The sequence below is a fragment of the Terrapene carolina genome, unplaced genomic scaffold, assembly GCF_002925995.2.
Source record: "Terrapene carolina triunguis isolate 2854851 unplaced genomic scaffold, T_m_triunguis-2.0 Scaffold62, whole genome shotgun sequence".
Lineage (NCBI taxonomy): Eukaryota > Metazoa > Chordata > Testudines > Emydidae > Terrapene > Terrapene triunguis.
This window is the reverse complement of record NW_020664413.1, coordinates 3,018,101-3,032,619: the sequence shown is the minus strand read 5'-3', so window position 1 is coordinate 3,032,619 and position 14,519 is coordinate 3,018,101. Positions and strand designations below refer to the sequence as shown.

At 46.2% G+C, this 14,519-nt stretch overlaps 1 protein-coding gene across 1 annotated transcript in view; it reads left to right on the top strand.

The window, feature by feature from the left end:
- Positions 1–14,519, top strand: part of SMARCAL1 (SWI/SNF related, matrix associated, actin dependent regulator of chromatin, subfamily a like 1) — a 60,216-nt gene that overhangs the window by 33,758 nt on the left and 11,939 nt on the right. The window contains exons 10-12 of the mRNA XM_026647379.1: positions 2,030–2,170; positions 11,468–11,686; positions 13,144–13,214. Of these exons, the coding sequence (XP_026503164.1) occupies positions 2,030–2,170; positions 11,468–11,686; positions 13,144–13,214 (431 nt within the window). The remainder of the gene's footprint in view (positions 1–2,029; positions 2,171–11,467; positions 11,687–13,143; positions 13,215–14,519) is intronic.

Genomic DNA, 14,519 nt, shown 5'->3' with positions numbered 1-14,519 from the left:
GGTGGGAACAAGGTAAGGCGTGATTGAGCAGGGAGACTGAACTCCCCTCTAACCCTAGGAGGTCCAAGGTGGGGCATGGTGGAGAAGGTTGTATTGCCACTGTCCGTGCTGTACCAGTTTTATGCAAAGATAAGTCTGCAGGGCTGTCAACCTGGCATCTTCTGACATGGGCAAGGACCCCTAGCAGGCCAGCCTTTACTCTACCCGTGGTCTTCCGGGGATATTTAGTTGGTGGCTCCTTCATGGAGCTGTGAGCGCGGGCACATGGCTGGCACAGTTCATGGATGCCCCAATGCCTGCCCTTTCTGCAGCGAGCAGGAGACCCTGGCACTTGCCTGCCCCCAGTGTGACATGTTGCAGCCCCTCTTTCAGCTCCTTCAGAACCTCCTGCTTAGGGTGTGGTTGCACGTGACCTTGTCAGCCTCCTGCTGGCACTGGCCAAGTTGGTCATCCATCAGTCCGGGAGAGGGAAGCTCAATGGGGAGGTTCTCTGTGACTGGGGCCTACTTTTGGTTCTTACTTGTCTCGTGTCTCTGGGCAGAGTTCCTCTGGGGTGCGTCCACTGACTCCTTTGTCGGGGGTTCTCTGCTTAGTGTCACCAGCTGGTACTCTCGTTTTGAACCTTTGACCTCTACTCCTGTCTCTGTTTTATCATTTGTTGTCCCACTGAATCACATGTGCTCTGTGTCCCCTCCCTCAATTGAGGTGGCTGGCCTTCTGTCCCAGGTGCGGTTAGGCCCCCCTCCCAGAAGTCAACTGAACTGGCATCTCTTCTGTCTGTTCACTTTATAAGAAACCTGCTTTTTATGTTAGTGAGACTTTTCTGACCTTAGCTGTGACCACATCTCCGGCTCGGATCTGCTTAATAGGGAAAAAAATCCCACTTATTTTGACTTCAGCCTATAAATATCTGACAAAGAATTGCTGAATTAATTTCCGGTAACTGATAAGTGAACCCTTCCTCCTCCAGACTTGGTCGGCGAGTGAATGAGTCAGTCTAGTGAATAGGCTTGGGCGACTGGTAGATCTCGCTGAAAGGATAAAAGAATTTCATTTTCTTTTTCATATCGGTGTGAATGAGCTGTCGGTATAGATGTCACTCAAGAATCTCTTTGTTATTTTAATGATCCTGCATTAAAGCATGCAGGAAATTACAAGGCATGCGTAATTTAACTATTGTATGTGAAATTATAGCAGTGGAAATTCATAGTTCCCTTGTAATAAGGGGATTAGATGTTATTGGAGGTAAGAGGGCAAGAGTGCAACTTGAGGATTTTATGTTTATAAAATAGAATTTCTCTTCCCTTTGCAATTCTTTTTTGTGGTGAATCTTTTTTTTTTAAACTGCTGACTTTTCCCATTTGATTTATTGCATGCAATTTTCCTGCATGACTGTTGTTTATTAGCTATTAGGTTTTGGCATCTAACAGGCTGTTTATAGAGCCACCAAGATTGGCAGGTTGGCCTCTTCTAGCCCTGAGTCAGACAGTATAATTTGCCTCTTACAGTTTTTTTTTTTGTGTTCAGTCTGAAACTTTTCTTGTCTCCCTGCCTCCCTTTTGTGTGTGCAGGACAGGGTATATTTATGGCTTGCTGCGGCAGGCTTGTTGCGACAGAATTTATTCTGGAGGCGAGGATGTGCCTTAGAGGTGTGCGTGAAGCCTTTCTGTGAGATCTGATGCTGGTTGGAATGTTGAGCCAGGTACAAGCTTTGAACATGCATAGGGGCAAATGCCAGTTGTCAACGTGCCGTAATAAAAATAGACTTTCCTTGATCTCCGAAGCCATGACTGGCAGTGCGTTGTACTCCCCCCTGTGGAGATCGGAGCCCTTGTCCTCGGAGCATCTTGACATAGCAAAGGCCAGGAGTTTTTTGAAGACGATGCACTCCTTCCTTAGGAGAGTTGAAACTTGACCTTTATTTGGTGGGTGAGATTTATGGTTCGCAGAAGCTGCTGAAGTGATTTCCTAAACTCTGCTTGTGTTTTTTTTATCTGTATAACAATCGTGTTCAATTTTGTTTTTGCAGGCTGCCAAAAGAGCGATCTTGCTATCGGGAACCCCTGCCATGTCTCGCCCCGCGGAGCTTTATACGCAGATTGTGGCTGTCAGGCCAACCTTCTTCCCTCAGTTCCATTCCTTCGGACTCCGCTACTGTGATGCCAAGAAGGTACTGGAGTGTATTATCTATGAAATGCTAGCCTAGGATGTGCATGATCATGTGATCCCAAACAGCTGTACAGATCTGGCAGGATACTTAGTTCTTTGCCAAAGTGGAGACCCTCACCCCACTTCTGCTCCTGCTGTGTGTAGCCTCTGCCTGTAATTTTAGGCCGAGTCTCTTCTCTTGCTCACAGCAGTGTTTTGAAAGCTGTCACACTGTGAAGCATTTTGTGCTGCGTGTAAACTGTGTACTTGGGCTGGGGTGAAGCAAAGCTACTCAATTAAAATCTGCCTTAGTGAGACCCTGGCTTAAAAGACCAAAAGGCAACACAGCAGTAGGCGAGTCTGATAGGAGAGGATCTGACCCTGTGGCGTCTGACTGTGAGGAGTGGCTGCAGGCTTGGGCTGACCATCTGGAAACCAATTTCTAGTCCCATGTATGTTAATGCTAGTTTTTAACAGCCTGAAGAACTTTACTGTTTGAACATTGGAGCCCTGCTTTTGCTAAGCCCAGAGGCAGAGGAGCAATGGAGACTATGAGCCACCTGATCTGGGGACCGCCTGGCTGCCGGGCTGGGGCCTGGCATGTGTTAGAATAGCCTAAAAGCTGCCTAAATTTATGCCAGCTGCCACTGGCTCCCAAAGGCCATTACAGCAGCTATGGATCAATCAGACACAGCCATGCTGGCAGCAAGGAGGGGTGTGGAGTAGGAGCCGCTACAGCAGCTCTATGCCACTCGCTATACAAGGGGAATTCTCTGGTGCCTGGATTCATAAGGTTCAGGGCTGCTGTGTGCTGGTGAAGCTGGTCTTTGTAGTAGCCTGATGATTTCTTTGGCTCATGAGACGACCAGAACCTGATAATTTTTTTAACTGGTCTGGTAGGCGCAGAGACGGGATCCAATGCCACTGCTAAATCCTGAAGCAGAATAAGAAAGTGAATTGAGCTGAGCTACAGGAGTCTTCTAGGCCAGCATATCTTTCATGTTAACTCTTTGCATCCCCCAAAATAAATATTTGTAATACTTAGCCCTTGGTATAGAGAATCATGGTTTAGTGGCGTGAACACAGGACTGGGCGCCAGGAACGCCTGAGTTCTAATCCAGGCTTTTACATGGACTCCCTGTGGAGCTCTGGACAAGTCACTTAACTTCTCTGTGCTGCGGCTTCTATAAAATGGAGATAATAGCTTCTTCCTTTCCATAAGGGTTTGTGGAGATCAAACCACTGCAGGAGCAGTAGAAGATAACCCGGGTGGGTGCTAAATGTCATCCCTATAAGCCATAATATTAACCATCTTTGTTTTACTTGACATGGTTTGGTATTTTGTCACTCTTTGGAGTCCCTAGCGCACTCCTCACCGGAGAGCTTTGTACCCGAATTCCATCCAAAGTGGCTACTGAGTCCCCATATCCTGATCATACATTTGGAGCTGTGTGTCTAATAATCAAAGCGCCTACTCTCTCTTTGGGGCTAGCTTGGTGCCAGTAGGGATGCACAAGTGCCCTGCACTTGACTAGCCCATTGGCTTCAGTGGTAATGTATTGACACTGTTGATTTAACTTAAGGTCACACTGCATGGGGAGTCAGGATAGTGGGCCTAGCTGCTGGGTTCTGTAAGATCCCTGCATCAGTGTGAGCAAAGTGCAGCATACCTGGCAGAGAATGGAAACTTCCCATTTCTCCAGCCACAGGAGGATCCCTCGACACACGGGTGACGGTTCTCAGGGTACCCAGGACTGAGTCATTTTGTTACATTTAGCGAGAGGAAGTCTTTTCCTTGTGATAGCTTGGCATCGGCGCCCTGACACTGCCAGCTTTTCAGTCACTCAAGCACTCTGCTCTGGGCTTATGCCAACCCTTCCTTTGCCTTGTAGGTTAACAGTAGGTGCACCCCAGTCCCCTTGAATCATTCCCCTGTGGTATCCACCCCTAATGCTGGCTACCCTCAAAAATACCAGGTCTGCTGTCCCCGAAGAGATGGTGTACACGCTAGCTTGTAAGATTCAGCTCAGGACCTGCACTTTACTTAGCACCGAAATATATTGATAGTGAAAACAAGAATAAGTTTATTATCAAAGTATAGAGATTCTGGAGAGAATGAGTGAGGATATTGGAAACAAATGGCTACATATAAAACAAAATCCTAGCATAATGCTTTTTAGAGACTAAGCTCAACTATCAGGTTAACCTCCTGTGTGAAGAAGTTTCTCACCCAAAGTCTTTTGCAGTGTTTTCAATCAAGATAAGCTCAGATCCCATTTTCATAAATGTGAACACACTGCCCATTTAAGTGATGAGGGGGTGCTTTCTTTGCAACCTACATATACCCCCAAAGTTCATTGTCTGTCCTCCGAGACAGGATAACCACCTGTGGCTTGGTTTTTCTGTATGCCGCTTCCCTGTTGACTTAACATCTCTTTGTTAATATCTGACTTTGTATGTAAATGGGCATCCAGTGTGTTAGTTTATGACGCTTAATTTAAATCTGGACCGAGAGACACATTTCTTACTCCTCTCTGGAGGAAAATCTGTTTTTCACGTCTGCCTTGACTTTCAAGCCATATTTTCAGTATAGTGACATAACCCCTAGTGTAGTATCTGAACACACCGTTCACAACAATGTTAATGACCAACGTAAACTTGGCTTTTATTTAAGACCTCATGTGACAGTCTTTGGTGAGCCAGAATGTACATACCAGAATTGGGATATTCTTGGCATTAAGGGGTTCTTGGGTTACAACGTGGAGCTCATTCAGAGGGGCACTGTGCATTCAGCATATCTTTAATGCAGCTCCTTAATTCTTCCTGTCTGAGCAGTGTCGGTAGCACTTCCTGGGGGGGAACAAGACGTGGCCTAATCTCTCTGGCTTTCTGCAGTGCAAGAGGCTGAATGGTAGTGTGTAGGACTAAATAGGTTTGGTATTTCATAGACCTTTGGGGTAGGGGTCCACATGACTAACTATTGCTTCAGCTGCAAGCCATATGGATCTCAGGTTGGACGTTGAGTTGGACGAAGAACACTGAGTTGACGGAAATAAAAGAGAGCTCCTCACGTACCCACTAGGCGTTCAGCAGCAGGGAAGTATTAAACTGGGTCTCGTAAAGGTCAGTGCTTGAACCACTGTAGAAATGAGCTTGCAACCTACCGTAAAACCAGCAGGAAGGGTCACCATCAATTTCAATTCCCGGCTTTAAACGGCCGCTGCCAAGCATCCCCAAGGTTTCCATTACAATTTTGCTTCATTGTGAAAGACCCACCTTTACTAGGCAGCTGAGCATTGCTGCTTCTTTAGACCGGTCACTTGAGACAGGTTGTGCTGTCGTTAATACTGATGAATGATAGCGGCGACTGCAGTGAACCTGGAAAGAATTCAGTCAGCGATTCTGCAAAGAACCAGGGGGGCTTTGTAACTGGAAAGCAATGTAGATGAGATGTGAGGGAAGCGAATGAGATTTCTGCATGTTAGGACCGTAAGTAGTCCATGAAGGCGGTGGGGGACAGGGCAGGAAACCTGGGGGAAGTTTGTCGATCTGCTATAAAATGACAGTTTCTCTTGGTGTCAGGCTGGCTTTGGTGTAAATCTCTGTAGTGAGAATAATTCAGAAGGTGCTGAGGAAAGGAGGCAGAGGCCAAAATCAGGAAGAGAAGCCTCTGAGGATGCAGGGTTTTGGTTGTTCTGAGTTGAATTGCCCTCCACCCGCACAGTGTGCCTGACCAGAAGGGGCCCTTCCCTTCAGTGTGCTCTGATCCCAGAGCACAGTAGGGCAGATTAAGAACAGATCAGTTTGAGGGCTATGACCTACTTTTAATGGGAGTGTTTTGTCTGTGAGAGTGGAACTTAATACACGGCCTGCGGCCACGCCTCCCTTAAGCTACGTGCTCTTTGGACCTCACAAGTTCAGCACGGGCAGGCCTGGTTAGGACTTGGATAAGAAACCTCAAAGGAAGATAGCCAGATGTTGCAGGTCAGGACTGAGCCAGTCTCTCAGTATAGCACTGGGGTGCTGGGCTGCTGCGGGTGTGGCCTTTTTAGCTGAGACACAACCAAAGTCCTGGCCATTTTTGGTTCCTTTGCATTCCTCACAATAGTCAAGGTTTTTGGCCCGGTGTCCTGGCCAGATTTCAGTTTTGGTAACCATTCTGCCTCCTTAAAATTCCTCTTTTCAGTTTGAACTGGAAGTAGTGGTGGAGTTCGCTTGCTGTCCTAAGCGGCTGGTGTAGCATTGCTGTGCACGGTTGAAACAGGTGGTTCTTAAAACCGCAGAGGCAACTAGGGCTGTGGCAGTGAGTGGAATTAAACGGAGTGAGCGAGAGTTTGAAAAGTGTCTTGAAAGCCATTGGAATGAAAGGTGCTATATAAATGAGTTGCTGTTATTAATAAATCCTGTTGTAATCGTTCCATTAAACAAAAATTGACAAACCTGAACCATTTAATTTAAAATAAAAATCCTGGCAATTCAGCATTTAAAAAGAATTGATTTCGTTTCATGGCAGAAACCTACAAATCTCTGGCAGATGCAATAAGAAAAGATGTAAAACAAGAGTTTTATTGGTTCATGATCCAATTCCTTGGCACCTCTGCTTTTAAAACTGCAACAAATGAAATGTCACCTGTTTTATTTACAAGCTCAACTCAACTCAGTTTCTTGAAGTAGAGGCTGTGAAGCCATTTTTCAAACTGGTTGAAGTTGGCAAATAACAAATAAAAAAAATTAAATAATGTCTAGATCAGCATGTGCTCTGAATTTGTAAGGGTTTGGCAGCTTCTGTTAACACTGTAATAAATTTACTGACTTGAGTGAGATGATTTAACACTTTGATAAGAAATTCACAGTTGATGCATTTGTTCTGGGATATTATGGACCAAAGCCAGATGTGTGTGTTGGCAGAATAAACTTCTATTCATTTTTTCCTCTGTCTTTCAGTAGAAGACATCAAAGTATGTTTTAATAATTCTAGTAATAGACTAGTTTTATACACCATGTCCTATTAAACATATTACTATCACGTTCTCATGTTAACTATATTTTTTTAGAATGACTTTTTTTCAATTTTCAGTTTTCTAGAAATGACCCATCAGAACTCACTGCTAGGATTAGTTATTAAAATTCATGTATAGATATGATATAGCCATAAAGTTGCATAGTCTAGGGGCTTCATTTGCTACTGTGTGACCCAGTTTGATACTGACATAACACCACTGAAATCAGTCATGTAACATTGGCGTCTTCATTGGCTAACTGTCAACAGAGCTGATACAATGCGATCAGTGGTAGTGCGTCATGATTACAGCAGCATCCTTTTCTTTCCTACCCATGTGCTTCTACCCTAAGCAGCGTCATCCACCTCCAGATGCCATAAAGGACTTCAGTGTCTATGGCCCATCTGATTCCATCCCAAATCTTATACCTCTCTTCTATCATCATAGTATGTGTGTGTCTTCCAGTCATGCAGTAAGCAATGTGACCTACATCTGTCATATGTGGTTCGTGTTCTCTCTCTCTTCCTCCCCCCCCCGCTTACCTGGGTGAGAATTGTGTGTGGAGTGTTTTATTTTGGTAGGGTTTTACTTTTCAGGGGAGGGGGTTGTTTGTTGTTTTGTTTTTTAAATGAACATGCTGGTCTCCGTGTGTGTTTAGAGAGGGTAGGTTGAAGAAGTGTGCCTGACACTTGGGACAGAAGTTGTGGGGTTTGTGATAGTCCTTAGTTCCTTAGATTGTAAGCGCGTTGGGGCAGGGACTATCTTTCTGTTCTGTTTGTACAGCACCTAGCGCATTGGGGGTCCATGACTGGGGCTCCTGGGTGCTACAGTAATAATTGACTGAATAACAAATTTATATTATTATTAATCATAAGACAGAAAATATTATATTGCCTCTGTATAAATGCATGGTACGCCCACATCCTGAATACTGCATGCAGATATGGCCGCCCCATCTGCAAAAACAAACAAACAAACAAACAAACAAGAGACTGGGACTTTCAGCTTGAAAAGAGACAACAAAGGACGGGATATGATAGAGGTCTATAAAATCATGACTAGTGTAGAGAAAGTAAATAAGGAAGTGTTATTTACTCCTTCTCATAACATAAGAATTAGGGGTCACCAAATGAAATTAATAGGCAGCAGATTTAAAACAAAAGGAAGTATTTCTTCACACAATGCACAGTCAACCTGTGGAACTCCTTGCCAGAGGGTGCTGTGAAGGCCAAGACTATAACTGGGTTCAAAAAAGAACTAGATAAGTTCATGGAGGATAGGTCCATCAATGGCTATTAGCCAGGATGGACAGGGATGGTATCGCTAACCTCTGTTTGCCAGAAGCTGGGAATGAGCGACAGGGGAATGGATCACTTGATGATTACCTGTTCTGTTCATTCCCTCTGGGGCACCTGGCATTGGCCACTGTCAGAAGACAGGATACTGGGCTAGATGGACCTTTGGTCTGACCCGGTACGGCCATTCTTATGTTCATAGACCAACTCCTGAGGAAGCTGGAGTGGACCTTCATTCCTGAGCGTTAGGCTCTTTTAGAGATGCCGGGCCTGGGCCATTGAGTGCCTTGAAGATAAGGACTCAGACCTTGAGCTGACTCCTTGGTTCCTCTCTAGAGACCTCTAGCGAGAGTGAGAATCGGTGCCGATCACAGTCATGATTTTGCACAAACAACTTTCAGTATTTTTTAAATTGAAAGTAAATAAGTAACTAATAGAATATGGTTCCATTTGTGAAATTGCAACAGAAGTCTCTGCTCGCTGTCCCTGTAATAAATCCGTCCCAGTGCTAGAACAGCAGAGCAGAATTGTATGGGAGTTCTGGTGAGATAAAGCAACTTTCTGTTGAAATTCCATTTATAACATTCTGTTCAATTTTGGTCACCACATTATGTAAAATTAAATGTTGTAGCGATTAACATGCTTCAAAGAAGGGCATGAAGGCTGATCCCAGAACGAAAGACTATAAGCTCTGAAGTAAGTTAAAAAACCCTTTGCTTATGTAGCCTGAAAAAAGGAAAACGTTCTGAGGCATTTTAGTTGGAGAATATATCAATTTTAATGGTGTTGGTTGTCAACTTAGTTGTTCTCTGCTGAAGCAGATAAGAGAACAATATGGTGTGACATTCAGGAAAGCACATCCAAAGCCGTCTTCAAAAATCACATTTCCAAATACGCCGTGCTCCAGTGTGGGAAGAAATGCTGATGATTGCACTGAGAGCTTTACAGCTTCAGATCACTTCTCAAACATTAACCCTTTCACCTTCACCCCTCCCCCAGAGAAGCAGGTAATTGCATTTTACATTATTGTTGGTGTTGGCACTGCACTAAAAATAACAACAATGGGAGTACATGCAGCTTTACAGACAAATAAAGAGACCGGACCCCACGCCGAGGATCCTGCAACCTAAATTACATTTTATTTGGTGAAGGTTGCTGATCAAGATGGGGGTGGGACAGGACAAAGGTTACAGCAGAGATGAGCTTGATGTTATGAATACAGCTTGTTCCTTCCTTCCTGTACCCCAGATCTGGGAGGATATGCTAGGCATAGCGGTAGCTGCTTCTGGGAGAAGGAAATAAAGGGAGCGTTAAGGCAAGCCGCTGTGGCAGAATGGATGCCATGAATGCTAGGTGCCTGGAGAACGAGCTGATTTATGCTGAGACATGACCAAATGTAGTTGCGCCTGCGTCCTGCGAGCTACATGGAGGCCTCCGAGCCAGACTTGGCAGTAGCAGAAATAGGCGCGGTGGTGTACGTCACACATCCGGTGTAAGCTGAGCGGGAGACAGGCAAAGTGGGGAGATGTGCTGATTCAGCATTCAGTGGGTGTGCAAGACAACTTACACACTGAGGGTCTGGAATTAGGAGGAAAAACAATTGTGCCACCCCAACCCCCCCCATACTGGACACAGCTGCTGGTAGGTGTCCTAAGGTAGCAAGCCTGCATGTATTCCTCTTTGAGTCGGGCATTGGCCCACTTTGCTTAGGTGGGTCCGGAAGCCCCTGACACCAAAACCCAATTACACACTGAGGAGTTTTGTAACCATTTATATAAAAGCATATTAGGCAAGGGAATGGGTACAGAACAACAGGCTGAAAGGGGATGGGGGACTTAAGAGATTTCAACAACTGTGAAACAATAGCACAAGCCCTTCCCCCACAGCTGGAGGTCCCCAAAACCTTCTTCCTCCCTCCCCCCCGGCTTCTGCCCCCCAACTTCTACTACCATCAGTGATGCACACAGAGTTGAGATGCACTAGCCTGTTTAAAGACGTTGCACCTCTGGTGGCTGCTCAGTCTGGATTTCTGGCCTGGTGAGCGGTGGTGGATTTAGAGTTAGTGGGGCCCTGTGCGCAGCTTCATTTTCGCCCCTCCCCTCCACCCCCGGGACCCTGCCAAGAAAAAGAACATTCTCTTATCTGCCTCCCATTGTTCATTCTTTTTTTCTTTCTCCTCCTCCTATATTATAAGTAATGGGAAGTAAATGAAAATACAGTGAGGTACTTTGATTGGGGCAGGGGGTTGGGGTGCAGGGGGTGGGCTCTGGGAGGAAGTTTGGGTGCGGGCTCTGGGCTGGGGCAGGGGGTTGGGGTGTGAGAGGGGGCCAGAGAGTCTCTGCATGTCGCTGCCCGCAGGTGCTGCTCCCGCAGCTCCCATTGGCCACCGTTCCCGGTCAATGGGAGCTGCGGAGTCAGCACTCAGGGCAGGGGCAGCGCGTGGAGACATACACCCCCCACCCCCACCCCACACACACACCCGGGGGCGGCAGGGACATGCTTCCGGGAGCAAAGCGGCGCAGAGGGAGGGAGGCAGAGCGGGCGGGGAGCCACCTTAGCTCTGCTGCGTTGCTGCCTGCCCGTCTCTACGCGCCCCTTGGGGACAGGAGGGCAGTGGGTCTCTGCGCACGGAGCCGCCTCCCTCCAGCCCCTCCCCCACGGGCCCCTCTCAACCATTTACCCTTCATTAGTATCTGAGCCCCTTCCATGTAAAATCAATAGCAATGTCCCTAATGGACTTCATGGAGTCTCTGGTATTTTCAGGGGCAATAGGCTGCTTGCAGTAGGCTTTTGTGGTAAGAACTGGAGGGTAAACGGGGCTATCCGTGTTAGGAGTGTCAGTCTTACCGTGAAAAGGCTTTTGCAAAGGAGGAAGGCTTTGCAGCATTTCCTGAAGACAGGCAGAGTCTGGATTCGCCTGTTCTCCTGTGGAAGTTTGTTCCCTAGCCAGATCCCCTTGACCGAGAATGACTTAAAGGCTCCTGGGACTTTCGTTGCTGATGATCATGCTTTGCTCTTCCCCAGATGCCATGGGGCTGGGACTACTCCAGATCTTCCAACCTAGGAGAACTGAAGCTTTTGCTTGAAGAATCGGTCATGATCCGCCGCTTGAAATCCGATGTGCTCTCCCAGCTTCCAGCAAAGCAGCGCAAAATGGTAGTGGTGGCTCCTGAAGGCATGAATGCAAAGACCAAGGCTGAGCTGGCCGCCACTGCAAAGGAGATGGCCAAAGGCTACAGAAGTGTGAGTCAGAAACTGTTAACATGATGGACTGTTGGTATTTCAATCAAAACATCATTAAAACAAACAACAAAAAATCAGTGGAGAGCAATTCCCAGATTCTTAGATCAGCATCGAAATGTACAGCAGACGTTATCAAGGGTGTTTTAAATGGTTCTCTTGGGTATCCAAGAATGCACAACATCAATAATCATAACAGGTCAGCTTTCTCTTTCTTTCGTTTCAGCTGTTTCATCTTCTTGTCATGCTGCATATCACTCTTTCATTTCCCCTGTCATTCGCCTTTTATCTCCTCTTCACTCTATTGACTATCTTTCACGCCTCTGTATTTACTCTCCTGTCTTGCCTCATAAGTCCCACTTACCTTACAAATGTAACCGACAGGGTTGTGAATCTCAGTTGTGGCCAACTATTTTTTGTGCCTCTGTGGACAGAAAATGCATATTACAGCCGTGTTAGAAACCTGTGCTGTTTATTTTATAGACTTTTCTATGGTGCTTATCATCTTCGTATCTAAGCTTCTGACAAACTTCAGTTGACCCTCACAACACCTCTGCTGCTATTCCCATTTTACAGATGGGACTCTGAGGCCTAGAGAGAGTTGTGTTATGTCTACACTGGAGCTGGAGGTGTAACTTACCTGTGCTAGCTCTGATCAACCTCATGCACTAACAGCAGCAGCGCTGTGAGCAGCAGGATGGGCTAGCCATCCTGGGTACGTAGCTAGGGTTTCTACTGGGACTGTACTCTGGCAGCTAGTCTGTGCCATTGCTTGTGCTACAGCAACCCTGCTGCTATTTTTTAGCATTCTAACTCGATCAAAACTAGTTACTCGAAATTACCCCTTCAGCTCTGCTGTAGATGTACCTGAAATGCCTTGCTCACGGTCACACAGAAAGTCTGTGGCAGACCAGGGTCTGGCAAGTACTCTAACCACTGGACCCAGCTGGTAGAGAGATCTGTGCTAAAACTTGGTTCTCTAATATGGTTATAACACATTTTTCTGTCCGCACCAGTAAGAAAAAAAAGCAAATTATGACGTGATTTGGCCACAACAGTGCTTAAATATGGCTATGCTTGTAGTGCAGACAAAGCCCTCTACACACAGCATCTCTTGGGGGGGAATGAAAAATACAATTCACGTGAGAGTATTCCTTCAGTTTTCCAAACTTTAAATTTCTGCTGGGGGCAAATCTACTTCTCCCCACTCTTGAGTGGTCCCCAGTCAGCGTAGAACTGGTGCAGTGCCACTGGGGTAGGTGGCAGGGGCAGAATTTTGGTAGCACATGGTGAAAGATTTGCCCTTCCGTGTACTATGTTTTGTAAATACCAGTGTTTAGGGAGCGTCTGCTTTTCCCCAGCACAATGCCCAATGGCAGCAGCAGATATGCTGGAGCGGCTGGCACCCAGGAGGGAAGGCAGATTTGAAACTGACATTCAGTTTTTTCCCCTCTTCACAGAAACAACAGGAGAAGGAAGCTCTATTCCTCTTCTATAACAGAACCGCGGAAGCCAAAATCTGTTCAGTCATGTAAGTTGTGTGACAGTCATAGAATCATAGGATCAGAAGGGACCTCAAAAGGTCTTCTAGTCCAGTCCCCTGCACTCAAGGCAGGACTAAGTATTATCTAGACCATCCTTGACAGGTGTTTGTCTAACTTGCTCTTAAAAAATCTCCAATGATGGAGATTCCACAACCTCCCTAGGCAATTTATTCCAGTGCTTAACCACCCTGACAGTTAGGAAGTTTTTCCTAATGTCCAACCTGAACCGCCTTTGCTGAAATTTAAGCCCATAGCCTCTTGTCCTATCCTCAGAGGTTAATCCAGTGCCTCATTCTGATCTATCAAAATGTATTTGACTAATGAGAAGAGAGAAATTGAGCCTTTGGGATAAGATTGCAGCAAAATCAAGTCCAGCTAACCAAATGAATTACAACACACAACATTCTCTTCTTCCAAGGGCTCTATACCTGCCCAGTCTTCTGATTTAATTCCAGATGGGCCCAAATTGGGATCCTAGAATCATAGAATATCAGGATTGGAAGGGACCTCAGGAGGTCTAGTCCAACCCCCTGCTCAAAGCAGGACCAACCCCCAACTAAATCATCCCAGCCAGGGCTTTGTCAAGCCTGACCTTAAAAACCTCTAAGGAAGGAGATTCCACCACCTCCCTAGGTAACCCATTCCAGTGCTTCACCACCCTCCTAGTGAAAAAGTTTTCCCTAATATCCAACTTAAATCTCCCCCACTGCAATTTGAGACCATTACTCCTTGTTCTGTCATCTGGTACCACTGAGAACAGTCTAGATCCATCCTCTTTGGAGCCCCCTTTCAGGTAGTTGAAAGCAGCTCAAATCCCCCCCCATTCTTCTCTTCCGCAGACTAAATAATCCCAGTTCCCTCAACCTCTCCTCATAAGTCATGTGCCCCAGCCCCCTAATCATTTTTGTTGCCCTCCACTGGACTCTTTCCATTTTTTCCACATCCTTCTTGCAGTGTGGGGCCCAAAACTGGACACAGTACTCCAGATGAGGCCTCACCAATGCCAAATAGAGTGGAATGATCACGTCCCTCGATCTATTGGCAGTGCTCCTACTTATACAGCCCAAAATGCCATTGGCCTTCTTGGCAACAAGGGCACACTGTTGACTCATACCCAGCTTCTCATCCACTGTAACCCCTAGGTCCTTTTCTGCAGAACTGCTGCCTAGCCACTCGGTCCCTAGTCTGTAGCAGTGCATGGGATTCTTCCATCCTAAGTGCAGGACTCTGCACTTGTTCTTGTTGAACCTCATCAGATTTGTTTGGCCCAATCCTCTAACTTGTCTAGGTCC